The 18,140-nt window shown below is 37.3% G+C and overlaps 1 protein-coding gene and 1 non-coding gene across 2 annotated transcripts; one reads left to right on the forward strand and one right to left on the reverse strand.

Moving 5' to 3' along the window:
* Trnak-cuu lies at positions 1 to 73 on the reverse strand. Its single transcript has one exon. It is a non-coding gene; the product is annotated as a tRNA-Lys (tRNA).
* Positions 74 to 6,056: 5,983 nt separating this feature from the next.
* Positions 6,057 to 17,615, forward strand: LOC124283484 (terminal nucleotidyltransferase 4B-like). Its single transcript, XM_046719549.1, has 11 exons — positions 6,057 to 6,545; positions 8,160 to 8,283; positions 11,397 to 11,443; positions 12,057 to 12,177; positions 12,449 to 12,550; positions 12,871 to 13,011; positions 13,448 to 13,661; positions 14,237 to 14,363; positions 14,829 to 14,981; positions 15,345 to 15,531; positions 16,136 to 17,615. The coding sequence occupies exons 1-11, from the start codon at positions 6,202 to 6,204 to the stop codon at positions 16,553 to 16,555; spliced, it is 1,980 nt and encodes a 659-aa protein (XP_046575505.1). The 5' UTR covers positions 6,057 to 6,201; the 3' UTR covers positions 16,556 to 17,615.
* Positions 17,616 to 18,140: the final 525 nt, after the last annotated feature.

Genomic DNA, 18,140 nt, shown 5'->3' on the forward strand with positions numbered 1-18,140 from the left:
CGCCCAACGTGGGGCTCGAACCCACGACCCCGAGATTAAGAGTCTCGTGCTCTACCGACTGAGCTAGCCGGGCACTTACTACCTCGAGTGAAAATTATAAATTATATACATGGTTTATGATACCGTCTTCTTCGCGCATATAAATTTGAAAATACATTCAAACACCATTATAAATTTAGCAAATAGTCCTTAGCAATAAAAATTAAGCTAAATGTGTATCGTAAATCACGCATGCACACTTCGTCAATCTGGTTATTCATGTCAGTGACGCTGCCCTTTCAGTGGCCTACATTTCATTCTTCTCATTGGTCGTCAACAAGTTCAATCCGTTATTCTTCAGATCAGCGCTTGAGCATACAAATATTTCTACAAAATGAGTTTTATGAGCTAAATATTCTTTTGGAGATGTGACAGATACAGTACCGTTCTTGTCTTTATCATACAATTGCAGCTCTTTAAGGGGACCATATCTATCAATGCCCTGTACAGAATATTATTACAACAAGACTTATGCTGAAGGGGTCGTTGTCGGCACGGGTACTACAGATGTGTACCCCAGGTACGTTTCTGTAGTTTGTCTTTGTTTAGGGTACATGTCTGTATACAGAAACGTACCTGGGGTACATATCTGTAATACCTGTGCCGACAACGACCCCTTCAGCCAGACTTATACATGTAGATCTATATGATTTTAAGGTTTGATATGTGAAACTGAGATTGTTGATGTAAAATATGTATCTAAATAGAATTAAGAAATCTAAATGGACCCCAGAAGAATGCTTATAAAGTTTAAGAGGTTAGGAGACCATCGGGAATTGTCAAATCATTGTAGACTGGGTTGGACGTGAGGCAATCTAGACTTGTAAAATCATTCCAGACTAGGTTGGATTTCTTTTTAATATTTTTGTTCTGAGTCTAGGTGACTGCTGTGCGAAGTATTGGAAACGTGTGATTAATAACATTTTGTCAAACAAACACACACAGGTATTAAACCCTACTCCGAAATGATATTGTATGTGATATTATTACTTTTTAGGTTATTTTCGTGAATGTACAAGCAAAGTCCACTCCCTGTGCATGTATACATATGTTTTCAGCAGAGGATGTTGTAATCGCTGCCTTGTCTGAAATTTAGCAATGCTTGAACGTCAATATAACCTAAAATTCATTCTATTTTCTTTCTCATTTACAAAGTGCAGAAAACTCTGACTAAATACATAATAAGTAATGCAATCTTCACGTTATATCTATAAGATCAGATATAGCAGGAAATGCATTGACTAAAACAACTATGCACATCAAATGATACATGGCTGCAAATAAGTGGTTATTAGGCACGTATACTGTCGAAGCCTTCATACGGATCTATGTGTCCAAACATACTTATAACATTCATTCATATATTATGTATTAATTCAATAACGGAAAACAAACATATCATAAGTACGCAAAAGTCACAGTACTATTTATTATCATATCAATAATGGTAGTACCACCGGCGGTAAAGTCAAGACGGTTGATTTTGAATATATTATTGCTTAGTTTGTGGTATGCGTTGTAATACCAAGAACTGACCCATTGTGTTCAGCGAACTGTAGATATACTATTCAAAAGAAGTTAAGGATATGTCGTAAAGCGTTAGATCTCCAATCATCAGTCAAGGATCGCCGGATCCTTTCACATAAACACAGGTTTAATGTCATGCCTTGGCTGATTGAAAATATTATTGTGAAAACTGTCGTGTTTTATAGAAGTTCTTTTGAGCAGTACATATAAACACATTGCAATGCCGAATAAAAATGTAGCTGAAATGGTTATATTTGTGATGTTGCAGATTTTGATGATGATGATGATGATGATGATGATGATGATGATGGTGGTGATGATGTTCTTGAGAGGCATATAGAAGTTCAAGTATAAGACAAAATATCATGGATGCCAAGTTCTTTATTGTATGCACCAATAAAATAAAGAAGAAGTTAACATCCATGATATTTTGTCTTATACATGATGATGATGATGATGATGATGATGATGATGATGATTTGGGGATTTAAAGTGCGCTTTCAGACTTAATGTGTATTTCGCACACGTGTCCGCCATGCCGTTTAGTGTTTGTTTGAAAGAGAGGTGATTTGACCGAAAAGTATGGCAACCTGAATCGGGCGTTAGGATTTCAAAATTAAATAAATGAATTTTGAATTTCGAAATTTGCCAGAAGTGGTATGGAGTGAACTGCGGGATGGTTTGGTTGGTTCTTGTGTTGTTCATGTATGGTTGTTTTCTCTATGTTAGCACTAGTTGGTTGTGTGGGATCACGTGCGACCTAGGAGATTGTAGTTATTTGCTTTATTTAACGTCGCACGCACAACTAAGGTATTTCGGCGACGGGGAGATTGTGCGACCGTCGGTATATTTATACCACAATGTACGCGTGGGTTACACCACCCCCACAACGGCTGTGGCGTCCCGTTCTGCACATTCATTGAGACCACGTGTACAATGAGTAGTGATGCCACGCCAAATAACGGCTTTAGCTTTCTCTATTGTGAACCTGTCTGTGTTCTTGCACTTCGCCCATCACTTGCACTGTATACCATTAGGCTTAAGGGGGTGAGCCAGGACAACGAGCGGTCTCCCGTCATCTTGTATTTAAAGTAGTGTTTAGTGTAGCCCATTATCTTAGGTTTTGTGTAAACCGTTTACGTCAAGAAGGCCCGCGGCAATTTTCGATTCTTTTCTGTGTAAGTGCGTATATTTGGGATTAGCTGGAGACAGTCGAATACTTCTCCAGAATTAATGTTTGTTGTTATCCGTTGTCTGAATATTCAACAGAGGCGGTACTCCATCTAAACGTAGTGATCATCAACGACTGGACAAGATGTATATGGTTTAAACTATATTTACAAAAGAGAAGAATTTACAAAATGTAAATAAAGAGAGTCCCAACACCCAACGCTTACTCGTTGGTTGTTAAACTTTGCCCGATATACAAAATGTAAATAAAGAGAGTCCCAACGCCCCTTTTTGATATGTTCCAATGTCTAATAAACTAATTGATAGCTAAGATCACAGTGCTCATTCGTCGACTGCATTTTACTACTCTGAAATTAGAAATTCGACTAAGTGGTATGCGGCCATTTATTTCAGAAAGAAATTGGATTGGTCAACAGGCATATATCAAATATATATGAAGACCTCTCCCTATCAAAATAACATCCATGAATAACACGCTTGCAATCCTGAAGATGAGTGAAATGTACATATTACAGTAATTTGCATATTTTGGTAATGCAAGAGTAGGTCCAGTTATGTTACTGTAATATTTCATGTAAAGTGTACTCTTTTATATATTTTTTTTAAATAGGCGGTGTCTGTGTGCCTATCCCATCCTCTTTGGGAAAGAAATACTGTTTAAATCAAATCACATTTGTAACAGAATAAATATTTTATAAAATAATTAGCCTCGAAAAATATATTCAATAATTGTAGATCTTGTAGGTTATTATTTCAAAGCAACACGATTTTGATACTGTATATAGCTCTTGACGTATTTCTGACATTATCTTATAGATTAGTATTTCAAAAGAACACGATTTTGAAATTACAGATCTTGACGTAAATGTGACATGTCGATCTAATATCACAATAATTCAAACACTGGTATAGACAACGAAGACTGTCTTCTCGTTTTGATAACCAGAGCTGATCTTTACGATAAAATCTGTACATTTTGTGGCGTTTAAGTTAATGTTACGTGTTATATATATTTAATAGACATAAAGGACTGAGCCGCTCCATCTACAGACTATAAATGTTTATACCACGCATAGAGTACATTAATATCATGGACATATAATATAAGAGTACATTCAGTATAGTACTAAAGGCTTCATTATGGTCGGGAGTAGGACTGTAACAATTGTCAATTTTGCGCATTCAACAAAAATGAATGTCCATGAATGTATTGAAATAGTAGCCTTTGTTTATAGCGTGTATGAATGTTATTATAGACATTTAGAAATCATATCAGTTTAGGGCGAGGAGTGGCAGATCTTTATACCTTTTTTCTTTACTTGTCCAAGATACATTAATTGAAACTCGAAATAACATGTACTTTTAACAAAAAGGATACACATTACATTCTGTATTATTCGCAGGCGCTCATGCAACTGCACTTGTAAATATGCAGATTCTTAAATCGGTTCATTTGTTTATTGCAAACTCCGGCAGACTGGACGCCCTTTTCACAGGATAAAGTGATTGTTTACTTTCTATACATGATGTCGACATACTATATTTCGTATGTACTAAGAATAGCTTGTACATGACTAACGACCAAACTATGTAATCATTATTTGTCTTTGTAAGGGAGAGGTGTGGCATAAGCTTATAGCTTGTTCACCGATCCCTATTCAATTTTGGTTGAATAAAAATATGTTTAAACCATCTTTATACCTTTAGAATCCCTCACTGATAAAAATACATCCTGATGGTTTTCTATCTAGTTTGAAGTTAAACGCGAGAATTAATGGATGTCAACGTCTTTATTTTGAGGAACACGACGTTTCGGGGTATCTTCATAGTGCTTCACCAGGTTAATAAAAAAATGATGATGATGACGATGATTTGGAGATTTAACGTGCGCCTTCCAACATCATGCGTTTTTCGCACACGAGCCCGCGGTCATTTAGTGTTTGATCGAAAAATGATAGGAAACAGATACATGTGGAACAACAACAGAGATATCACTGCTAAATGTCGATGAAAGAGCTCAATAAAATTTGAATTAATTTCTATATGCAGCATTGAAATTTCCTGTCCTCGGCATGAGATGACACCCCACACAACAAATGACGCCAGGTATGATACAGGGCGTTGAACAAACATGTTACGTAACGACTCCTCGATTGGGGCTTTAACAACTGCATCCTCGTAAAGGTGTTGCGATGTGTTTGTAATACAGACCCGTACTTCCGGAGATCAGTTTCTAATTACTCTGTCTACTCACTACAGGTATCGGGGCAAGTAGGACAAAGTGAATGTTATATAACCAGGCCAAAACAGAGTCAAATTATTGGCATTCCTTGTCCTATTGAATATTTGCAATTACAAGACTGTGTATGATATAACAAATATACATAACACGAATATATATAATATAAATATTCCATATTCAATCAAACAGCATCAGGATATAAAACCTTTTTGGGTTTGTCACAAGATTCCCAACTTCAGGTTCTCATTAACACAGTGCAGGTTACAAAAAAACCAACTATGCTTGTGGTAAACGCTTCCAAACATCCGTCGTGTGAGGTGCGTTATTTCAATTATTTTTTTTTTACAGATATGAAATTTCCAAATAGGCAGATATATGAAGTAAATAAATAGGCAGGAATGGTAGAGCTTGATTATACCAAGTAGCGTTTGTCCCTTATAAGTTGGACAATTGAAAGTATACACTTGAAAATAGTTGCCAAATTACAAAATGGTTACTGTATACCATAAACATACGTATATTCGTGTGTACGTATTACCCGCCATCACATTATTCATGTATTTATTATGATACAAAATAATAAAGATATGTGTGTTTTTCACTTACATATATTCAGATCATCCAAGAAACTAAATGGAAATCGTGATGGGTTGAAATTCGTAGTTTTATTTTGTCATGCACTTAGAATTAACATGTGCTTTGTCACGAAACTAATTAATGCAATATGACATTGTATTCAATTAGGTCTGAGACAAAATTCTAATTAGAGTCTAATTTTGAAACGTAAAATTACCATCCAAGCGATCTTTCATTAACTTCTAATATTACGCGCTTTGTCCGAAATAGAACTTAGCTGCTATGAAAACAGTACAGGTTGATTGCATATTGTCTAAATGACATGGTATTCCCGATGTGTCAAGGCGACAGAGCGAGTTTACATTGGCTGAGAAGTGATTGCTCAACATGCTAAGGATTTGCTTGATCAGATCGTGGCACGCGAGCATGTGCGTTGGTTAAATATCCACAGTCCGGGCCCCTGTCAAAACCGCCCGAAACCGCATGCGCAGTGCTTCTTTCACATCTGGAAATTTGAACACGGCTGGGTGACGGACTAACCTACTATCTACCCCAGGGTCGATCCAGAGTCTCGCGACTGAAACGGGGAGTACTGTTTCCAGGGCGGTTTCACATTTTCAAATTGCATGGATCCAAGAATTGCTTGGTATCCACCGGAACAACTGGGACATGCACATGATCTATGGACGAGAGTCTGGGAAGCTCAGATAGGCGTGGACAACATGTATTTGGGACCAGACCAGAAAGATTTCATTCCTTTGGATGGGGGTAATTTCGACAACCCCAACATAAACAACAAAAAGAACATTGATGTAAATAACCATCATCACCCACAGAAAAGGAAAAGAGAGAACCGGGCGAGTACGTACGGTTTAAATCACTCTACTTACAAGCACCTATTGGGTGAAGATGGCGGCCTCACCCCCTGGAAACCCAAGGACAAAAATTACGGCCCCGCAGTTATTATTGGGTAAATATCCTAAATGTTTACGATTTATTATGTTTCAGTGATATATATTCTGTACGTCTAGTCTTCGTTTATATATTTTAAGAACTGCATGTGCTTTCGAAAGCTGTCATATCTCGCCGGTGGTTGCACAACAACCTGGCGACACACGCTTATTCAGCCAAATTCATGGCTTCCAAGATAACAAACAGGCCATATGTAAGCTTTCCAAGAATCATATGTACTTTCGTTTCGTTAGAAGTGTATGATATCATAAACTAAGTGAAGTATTTGTCGAATAAGGCTGTAGCGTTGGTACAAATTTGTAACCCTACTGCCCACGCATTAGCCAGAAGCCTTGACATTGTCAATCGCTTGGCGAGCCATTGAAGGAAAGATTCCGTGTAAACAACCACGATGACCCTATTTTGACAGCGAGGGTCGGATGGAGAGGCGATGTTAGAATCCTCGTGTCGAATTAGCGTTATCAGTTTCAGTGTGTACAAGTTATTTAAGCAATTGTAGATAATCTCGTTCATTTAGGAGGACCGTTAGTATGAATAGGCATGCCGCATTGCTTTCCGCTCGGTTGGTTATATAAGTTGTAAACATGGCATTTGAGGCCGATGTGGGATGGATGTTCAAATTTGTTTGCAAGTTGACATCGTAAGTGTGTATTTGTGTACAGCTTATGATCAGAATGTTATTATTAATAATTATGATGTTTCTTTTTCGAAGAAATTGATCATGTTTATGTTTTTAACAGAATGTATGACAAGTAATAACGTGATAAAATGTGCTTTTTGATTATTCAACGTTCAAAGTCTCTTGGCAGATTCTAGCTCGTCATAATGTGACAGTATAATTGGTAATTGGTATTATGTACAATAAATATCAAGACTATTTCTAAAGGTAAATTGACAGGACAAAATGATCTTATTGACCTAATTTCAACATTTGGTAAGAGTTTCTCCCGTTCCCCCATCCCAAATAATATTTTCATGAAATTCATCAAGGTAAAAATGTCACTTGTTTTGTTGTTGGTTCCACAAAAGTGATAATATGTGAATAAAGTTTCTACTGAGCATGTCCAAATATACAAAAATATGTGCAGTCTGTTCACACGTCAGAAAGTTGGACGCTTATGTATTCCGAAATTCTAGGTGAGTAAGTAAAGATGTAGGAGAATATAAGATACAGAAAATACATCAGGATATTGCTCCTTTTGTTTTAAGATTTCTTGTTTGTTCCTTGAGTATGTTAGAAGCAATTTATATGAATACAGTGTAGAAATAATCATTCTGATATCTGAATGAATATAGAGACTTCCATATTTCCTTGTGGCACTTATTGCTCAGATAAACCCAAAGAAAATGAAAGATGAGAGTCAGTAGTAGTTATTTGCTTTATTTAACGTCGCTCCCACAACTAAGGTATTTTGCCGACGAGGTAGTACAATGTACACGTATTAAGAATGAGGGGGAACAAAAAATGGAAATGAGAGTCAGATACTGGATGTAAATCTTATATGATGTAAAACAGTTTGTTATTTCTTGTGTATTGGATAAATGTTAAAGTGAAAAAAAACTCCGGCAGGCTGTATTTAATATTGGTACCATGAAAATTGTGTTGTTTCAGTCTACACAATGAGATAAAGGACTTCTTCCACTACATGTCTCCGCGCCCCGAGGAGGAGAGGATGAGACAGGAAGTGGTTGACCGAATCAGGGGAGTCATACACGGACTCTGGAAAGATGCCAAGGTAACAATATCTGCCAGTTTACAACTAGCAACAAATCCAGTATGACCAACTTATGTCGTAGGTCACCAGTGATTTATAAATTTTATCTTGACCTAGGCTGGAAGTAGGCCCCAATATTTTAGCAAATGTCATTAAAAAAGGGTTTTAAAAGCTACTTTGTGTTGGTGAATTTAAGACAATAAGAACTTTAAGAAATTCCAATTTGTAAAAAATTAATGATTTAATAAACATCCCATCAGACATGCTTACTATGTCAACATGATCAAAAGCCCAAATTTTTGCTATTCAGTCTCTCTTTGGAATATTCTCTGGTATAGATTGACATTTATTACGACTGATTTTTTGTAGATGTCATTTGTCAAACCATTTGTATCCTATATAGCATTAATTGGTCAGACATGTTTAACATGTACACCGTAGATGGTTCAAAAGCTCATTGACATATCAAAAGTGGCACCTAAACATCGAAAACCATCCTCACTGGAGGTTTTTGTGTGATACTGACTAAACTGACTAAACAGGGATGAAGTGGTAATGTGTGACATTATTTGTTCTTCCTGAATTCCCCTATAACTTATGCTGCTGAACTCAAGTTTGTCTGGTGCAGTCAGTATTAATATGGTGATCTTCAATACACATTTTCTCCAATAAGCAATCGTTCGAGTGAAAACAATATTGTTAAGTTTCCCTGGCATCCTTATCAGTGGTATAGAAATGTTGCACGCTAACTTTTACCAGATACAAAGGAACTTAAGTTAAACATTACATACAGTTCATGCATGTAACAATCCATATATACAATGCTTGCTTACCATGGAAATGAGTGAGCCACTCTCAATATGAAAGTAAGGGGTTAGAAATGTAACATGATTAATGAATGGTCATTGTTATCATTGTTCCATACACATTTGGGGCCATTGGATAGTCGAATGGTTAAAGCATCCACTTGTCATGTTGAAGACAAGTTTCGATTCCATACTCATGCATTCTCTTTTTGGGGGATGAAAACATGTTCAGATGATGGGAAGCATATATTAAACAACTTAAAGAACTTGGGATATGGGTTATATCAGAATATTGTGCATTTTATTCAAATGAACCATATCTCGGGACCAGCGATAAAAATAATGGCCTACCTGTCTGCCCGAGGCTGGCAATTTTCCTGTTGGGCTGCCTGAAAAAAATCTCCACCAACCTGATTGTATGAAAAACATGCGAGAAGATATATTTGAGGCAGGTATCGCCTTAAACTTTTGCTATTAAATTTTTTCAGAAAATGTATCATTTCATGATGTAAACCGATAAGTGGAATTGCAAGTTTAACAGGCTCTTTTCGAATGTCACAGGCTGGGGATGTGACTGAGTGTTTAATTTCATGCTTGTTGCTTTTATTTTGCTGAACTAATTTGATACTTGTTTGTTTTTGTAAAAAAAAACTCAGTATGCTATCTATAGTGTTTAATTTCATGTGCGGGCAGGCAGCGTTCAAGGATACTTGGGCAGGCAACATTTAATGGTCACCTGCCCGACTGCCTTATTGAGTTGGAAAAATATTTCGATCACTGCTCAGGACTATGTTGTTGTATAAAGTGAATCGTAATGAACAGACCCTTGAAGATCTGGGGTAGAATAGGTCTTCAGCAACCCATGCTTGCCACAAAAGGCGACTATGCTTGTCGTAAGAGGCGACTAACGGGATCGGGTGGTCGGGCTCGCTGACTTGGTTGACACATGTCATTGGTTCCCAATTACGCAGATCGATGCCCATGCTGTTGATCACTGGATTATCTGGTCGAGACTAGATTATTTACAGACTGCCGCCATATAGCTTGAATATTGCTGAGTGCGGCTTAAAACTAAACTCAGTCACTTGTAATGAACACAAATGTTTGGCGTCTTATCAGAAAACAAAATGTGTGTGTGTGTCTGTGAGGACATACTTTGTAAAGGCTAATTTTCTTTACCCTAGCATGATCAAAATGCCCTGTTCAATGTTCATAACATACTAAGTTGTATCTATGTTCACCCTCAAATTATGATATTAAGTTTCAATACAGTAACTTGACAGCTGTTTTGGTAACAAGTGCCTGGATACTTGCACTGTTTTGGTAAACAGATGATACTCTATAGGATAATTTAAGAAATGCCAGTAACAAAAGAATGGAATATGCTTGTTAGTGACCAGTTATGGTACAGAGTAGCTCTTGAACTTTAAAGAAGAATGATCCATTAATTATGCAATGTGTACCAATGCTGGGTTTGAAATACCCCATATATTAGTGTGCCATGGCACGGTAAATACAGAAATGGCACGGCTAAAAAATGTTCTCGGTGCCCTTTTGACATGCCTAATGTTTTAAGAGAACTCACATTTAGTCATTTAATCCCCAAAACAATTATTTTTTCCAAATTGAATATTACCATACATATCTGAATGCTCATAAACCCATTTCTTTATTTAACAATAAATTTCAAATGATCATCATCATTGTCATTTATTCTAAAAACTTGTGGGCATACTCGATTTCAGAAAGGCACACCTAAAATATTTGTCTGGTGCCTTAAGGCACACTTAGAAAAAAAAGTATTTCTATCCCTGCAATGACATTGTGGTAATAATACCCCAGGGCTCAGTAAATGTATCTGATTGTCTGTTTAGTTTTGTAAGCAATACATAGCAATGAATGGCATTCATCATACCAGCTGAGAAAGTCCATTTGCTTGTCTCCTACAATTGGTTTTCAGCAACCCATATGGGGGGGTCAGGGGTTATTGCTCACAGATTTGGTTGTTGCTCGTCATATATCCCAATTGGGAAGATCAATTGATTGTCTGGTCCAGGCTTCATTACTTACAGACTACCACCATCATATATCTTACATGGTTTTAAGTGAGGCACTAAATAAACGACTGACAAATTCAGTGAAGATTTTGTAACCATTGTTACAAAAAAATATCTCGAAAAAGGGTTTCGAATCTAGAAGGTATCAAGTTGGTTAAATCATCATCATGGCTGGTATAAGTCAGCCCTGGAATATTACTTTGCAACTAATGTGAATTGTGTCATTTCTACATATTATTAATTGAGTCTACTATTCTGTTCTATTTTGTAGGTGGAGATCTTTGGGAGTTTTAAGACTGGTCTGTACCTCCCTACAAGGTTTGTACTGATATAGTACTGGTTAGTACTGCACTACATTGTCATACAAATCATGTTCAAGTTAACAATATCTCCTCAAATGAATTCCTGTGAAAGTATTTCATATTTTAGCAAGCAAGCTACCTTGTCTGTCAGTAAAAAGGGGTGGTGGGGTAGTCATGCCGAAGACCTGGGTTCGAATCCCCACATGGCTACAATGAGTGAAGCCCATTTCTAGTGTCCCCCGCCGTGATATTGCTGCAATATTGCTAAAAGCGGCGTAAAACCAAACTCAGTCTGTCAGTAAGTCAGTCAGTCAGTCAGTAAAAAAGTATGTGTTGGTAGTAACATCCAGAAGCAGAACCGATTTGGAAACTTGCGTTCTATCTAACTGGAAGGTATTATGGTACCATGGATTTATTTTCTTAAAACACGTTTATATTTTTACAACAGCTTGTAGGATTTACATTTTAATTTTTTGTTTTGCTGCAACAATGGATACCATATATTACATGTGAAACAGACATGGTTCCTGTGAAATATTTAAACTAAGACAGTTCTGATATTTGCTTATTTGTATATGAAGTGAGAACATTAAACTCGACCAATATTAGAACTGTGGTGTTATTTTCAGCGACATTGATATGGTGGTGACGGGCGAATGGGAGTCAATGCCGCTGTGGACATTGCACTCAAAACTTGTTGAGAAGGGAATTGCAGATATTACCAACATCAAGGTGCTAGATAAAGCCTCCGTAAGTCGTTTAATCTTCCCATTTCCAACCACTTTAAGACTTATTGTGAATAAAGAAATGTATTGGAGGGCAATAACTCTTTGCAAGAGAACATTGCACACCACAAGAACACTTCTGGCTTTCTTCACATATGAATATGCATCTGAGTAAAAAATTAAAAGATTTATTGCAGGTATGCTACTAATTAACATTGGAAACTCTTGTACAAAAAATATTGATGATACTATGAATGTTGTACGCCTTTGACTGAGGCTTGATTGTTCTGTTGCAGGTCCCTATAGTGAAACTGACTGACAATGCCACAGAGGTGAAGGTTGACATCAGCTTCAATATGGTTCAAAATAATGGCGTTGAAAGTGCTAAACTTATCAAGGTATGTATCACTTGGTTTGCAAATTATTTAAGATCAGGTTAGGGCAACTGGTTTGCATGCATAAAAAATATTGCTCTTACAACATACTATGCTAAAAAATAACTTGTTGATTACATCTGTGTAGATTGCTATACCAAGGAATTCTGTCCACCTGTCCTAAGACATTTTTGTCAAGATTTTTTTTTTTTTAAAAGAAAGGCCATTTAAAAACTTAGAAATGTTCGTTTAGCCAATATCTTGGATCTGGATCTAAACAGCAGTTAACTTAAATCATTTATGCGATATTGAAGGTACTTATGGGTTGACATCAATAATTGCAGGAATACATGGCCAAGTATCCCAACCTCAAGTATCTGGTGCTAGTGCTCAAACAGTTCCTGCTACAGCGAGACCTCAATGAGGTGTTCACCGGCGGGATCAGCTCCTACAGCCTCACTCTGCTCACTGTCAGCTTCTTACAGGTGTGAACTTGCAGTCCTTGACTAGATTCTTTGGGATCCTGGGGTAGAGTAGGTGCTCAATACCTCATGGGGTCTTCAGCACTTAACACAGCATGGTTTTCCAAAGTTGACATCCTATGTCATAAACACCTTGACCACCCATGTGTTTCGGTTGTGGCCAGCACCATATTCTTTTCCCAAAGACAAAATGCTGATGCAGTTACTCCATTTTTGTATGGTCTTTGGATACAGGGCAAAATATAACTATTTGAAAAAGCCTGTAATTTTGACATTTTCCCCTGCAAAAGCACTAATTGCCAGTGACATGTCCTAAAAGGCCCTAAATTTAGCATATCTTGTCAAATTATGATTTTTACAAGAAAATAAAACCTGTAATGCCTGTTTGCTGGTGCATATCTCAGTGATAATACAAAATGTCTCACATTGTGTGTTACAGCTTCACCCCAGAATAGATGCTCAGCTGCCTGAAGCCAATCTTGGAGTTCTTTTGATTGAATTTTTCGAACTGTATGGACGAAATTTCAATTACCTGAAAACTGGGATACGTGTAAAAAATGGAGGTGAATATGTCCCCAAAGAAGACATAATCCGAGAAATGGAAAATGGCTACCGTCCATCCCTACTGTGCATTGAAGATCCTTTGACCAAAGGTAAAAGGGAGATAACTCTTTCTCATGTTTCTAAGATGTATTTTTAAGAACTAAATTTGGACTGGGATGGTTCCAGATGTACAAATTGTTGTTACATACAAGCTCTTACTACTATACATGAACTAGAAATGTCTATTTTCTCTTTCTTACAAAACTATATGATGCTGTATTTATTTGCTATGACAGCTGTCATGACACAGGTACCAAGGAACCATCCCTTTACTCAAATACTTCTCATGATTGCCGAAATACACTTCCTACAAATTTATTATTGGTAAACAGATGAATATGTTACAAATTGTACATAAGTGATTGTTGAAGAATTAGATCAAAATGTTTCTCTCACTCAAGTAACATTTATTATGTAGGGGTGTAAAATTCAGAAAACCAACATGACTTCTTTTGTGTCCACTCAAATTTGTCTCACCTTGTTTGCAAACTCCACTGATTTGTGCAAATATGTTTCATTTGTTAACAGTATGTCAAGGACATGTTTTGTCTACGGCATTGCTGTATGAATACAAGTTATTTCAGAAACACATGACATGAGTCACGTTTAACTGTTTTCTCCTCAGGAAATGACATTGGCCGCAGTTCATATGGAGCAATGCAGGTGAAGCAAGCCTTTGAGTATGCATACCTGGTGCTCAGTAATGTCTGTGTCCCCCAAAATGCATATCTTGTCCGTACTGGCAATCAGAGGTATGTAAGCTTTACAAGCTTTACATGCATGTAAATATACTGATGAAAACAAATAGGGGAACACATGTTAGTCTAGTTTTCTTTTCCAAGTTTCTTTGCATGCCCTGTATTTCATTGCATGTGAAAATAAGGAACACTTGTACCTTCATATGTTCCGTTTTTCATTTCCATCTGTATATCTGTTTATTATTATGTACTTATTATAATAATCATTGCAACAATATTTTTATATGTCAATGTAGTATAAAAGAAAATAGATTCTCCTGTCTGCCGTTTCAGTCTCCGCTTGTTATAGCTAAATATGTAAATCCTGAAAGGAAGGAATAGACATAACATTACATATTGAGGTGTAGCATCATCAAATTAATAAAATTCCAAGCATGATTTTGATTTTATCTGATTGAGAGTTATAAAATATACCAACCCTGTGAGCCCTATTTTGATTATTTTGATGCCTGTCCACAGCATACTGGGTCGTATTGTGCGCGTGACGGATGAGGTCGTTGAATACAGAGCATGGGTTCAGGAGAACTTCCACTGTCAGGAGATTCCCCCGTGTAATCTCAACCCAACATATGCTAGTGTCGTAGCTCCGCAGATCCCCCAGTTCAGCATACAGTAAGTGATCCAATGTTTGCAATGTTTTCTACACGTCAATAAGTCTTAATTCAGTAGGGACTGAACAAATTTCTTGATCCATGTGCTAGTCCAATGCATAAAAAAGTTCATGTTTTTAAATGGTTGTGAAAGGCGTTGAGTCCAAAACTGAAAATTGTTCCTGAACTGACCTAAAATCTCAAGTAATATTCCAGAATCCTTTTAACAGTTTGCACTCTTTGCATTTTTGAAGAAGTTTCATCCTGTATTTTGTCAGTCTTTATGATTTTTCATCATAAGTTAGCCATCTTCCCTTATTTGCATATATCATGGAGTACAGTTTTCCTGTTCAACATTACATGTCTGTATAATTGTGTGTTCTAGACAACGTAACAACAGCAATAACAACAACAGTAACAACAACACACCGTTCCTACACAAACCTAGTCTGGAGCAACAGTCAATGGGTGATAGTGAGAACTCGGACTACTCCGGGAACAGCTCTGGCTACAAGTCCTCCGCAAGCTCCAATGCTGTAAGCTCCTCCGCCTCCAGCACAACCAGCGACACAGTAAGTAACAACTAAACAGTGGAGATTACGGGTTAAAATAGGCAGTATGAGACAACTTAAAGAGGATAGTAATGCTTGGTGAATTGGCTGATGGCCTGCATCGGACACAGGCCATTGCATACAATATGGTTCAGTGAATTGTTTGTTACTGCCGTTCGGCTGTGATGTTTTAGAAACCAAATATTTCTTTGTACAGAGTTACCAAGGGTTTTAATAGGCTCTATATTTGGCCTTTCAAGATGTTTGTTTAACAGCATACTCATGTCTTACTTTAGTCTGAAGGAGAGTGATCATAAGCCCAAATATTGACCCAAAATAATGTCCGAAATGTGGAAACTGTCTCCACTTTGACCTTGGATGTAATAAACGTAGTTAATATACGGCTTTAATAACAACAATATTGCTGCACTCAGGTGTTTATGTAGTGTATTGCTGAATTCATAATAATATAAAACTCCTGAAATTAATTACCCTATGACATTAGTAATGTGCAAGATTTGACTAATCTTAATTAATCTTGCATCCCGCTGTAAGATTATCATTAATCCAGTTGTAGCTTGATTGTATGGATCATGTTTCATAATATGTTTCCTTTTTATTCCAGGATTCGGATACAAACCCTGATTCTCAAGTCCCTATTGTGCGTGGTGGTGCTGTGAAGCCGGGACGTGCAAGTTCTGTGCCTATGCCTAATCGCGAATTCGGAAGCAGGGACTATCACAAACACAATCCCCCTATGTCAAGAGACGCTAGTAACAGTAGTGTGTCCTCCACACGCTCACTCACCTACCCTCATAGGTCACCCTCAGTGTCGAATAACAGTAACTATCATGCCCCCTCAGGGGGTTCGGACCTGCAACATGGCCGTGATAGGCACCACAGTGGAGCTTCGTCGGGCCAAGGCAAGACATATCGGAACCAGCATGTTACCAGCAAGGTCTTCAGGCCCAGTGGGGGGAAACGCCGGAAAAACAACAGCAATCGCAGAGACAATCCCTCCAATTCTGGGAACAATCACAGATGATAGTTGATAAATGTGCTACTGACTGAGTGGGAACTTCACCAGTGAATGTGTGCTAAGCTGCATGTGTGGAGCCTTCTGATTGGTTGGATCCTTTTCACTGTCTCTGTGCATTTGCGACATTGTATATTTTGTATATTTTTTATGATGTGTGAGTGAGATCCGTGGGGTGGCCGTCTGCCTGCCTGCCTGCCTACCTACCCTGCGTGAGTGCCTGTTCGTGTGGAGACGTGCTTACTGTGCGTTGATGTAAATACTCTGACATGGGAACTGTGATCTACTGTACCAACAGAAATGGCAGCCCGAGGTTTGTCCGATTTGACCTGCAATGATGGAATCTCATTGGCTGGCAATCCATTGCCCTCTCGTGATTGTAATTGCAAACCTTGGCTTTTTGAATTGGTGCACTTTATCTTTGATTTCTGTCCTTTCTCGTCAGTGCCAACGTTGACCAACGTAATGATACAGCCACGGTCTGGTTGTGTGTTTGTTTCTACTTTCTAGTCGGTTTGCAGACTCGGCAAATTGTCAAGCCTTTGTTTGATATTTCTGCACTGTAACCATGGACAAGATACAGCATCCTGACAGAATTTCCTTAAAAATCATGGATCTTATCGTGTTCTCTCATTGAAGATTGACATATTGTATTGTCATTTAGAATTGTGTTAATACAGTATGTCCATTCGGATCTGAAAGTGGAAAGATCATTTTCAAATGGTAATACAGGTGGCTCTTTGTTGGGTTTGTGAACCCCCAAACTTGATGTCAACTGTATATTCGAGAAAAAATGGTTAAGTATCTTTCTGCTTGCTATCAGTATGATGAGATGATTACACTGTTTTTTTAATAATTGATTAAGGCAAGATTCTTTTCTGAAGTTAAAATCAGCTTTGATAATGACATTCCCTCTGTGATCTCACTTGACACATATATCTCCCTTTTGCACATTTCTATGAAATTTTTCTAGTTGAGACATAAGTGAATAGATAAGTGCTATGATTCGATCAGGTACAAATGTTAAATAGACCATTGAGAAAATGACATTGAATTTATCAAAAGATCTGATTGTAACTTTAGCTGCTGTTTGTGTTTATGGCAGTACTCGGTATGAAGATACTGTGTGGTTGCACATTGACAGCACTATTTATTACACCCAGACAAACAGGTCACAGAAGAACTTAATCAAAACTGTATAACCAGGTTATCCTGCAGACAACACATCAGGAATACTTTGTTTACTTTGTTTTATTTCATCAAGATCATTTGCAGTAGTGTTTATTTGACTAAAATGAAAAAAAAAGCTGATCTGTTATTTCAATTTTAAACAAAATCTTTTTGTTCATTGTTTTGTTTGTAATGTCATATGTTAAGAAAATAATCCATAAATGTTTTAGTCTCTCTGGAGGGTATTGTGAATTACAGTTGTGCGCTGAAGGTTTCTTGTTTTTGTTTGTGTATTTCCAGGTTCACAGTTCTGGGTGTTATATGTAATAGAAAACCAACAATCATAATCATAGAAGTGATATCAGTTCCTCTTTTCACCTGTTTATACTGACTAATGCACTCTGGAGTAAAACATATCACACTC

Source organism: Haliotis rubra, unplaced genomic scaffold, assembly GCF_003918875.1.
Source record: "Haliotis rubra isolate DU_JTF1 unplaced genomic scaffold, ASM391887v1 Scf317, whole genome shotgun sequence".
NCBI lineage: Eukaryota > Metazoa > Mollusca > Gastropoda > Lepetellida > Haliotidae > Haliotis > Haliotis rubra.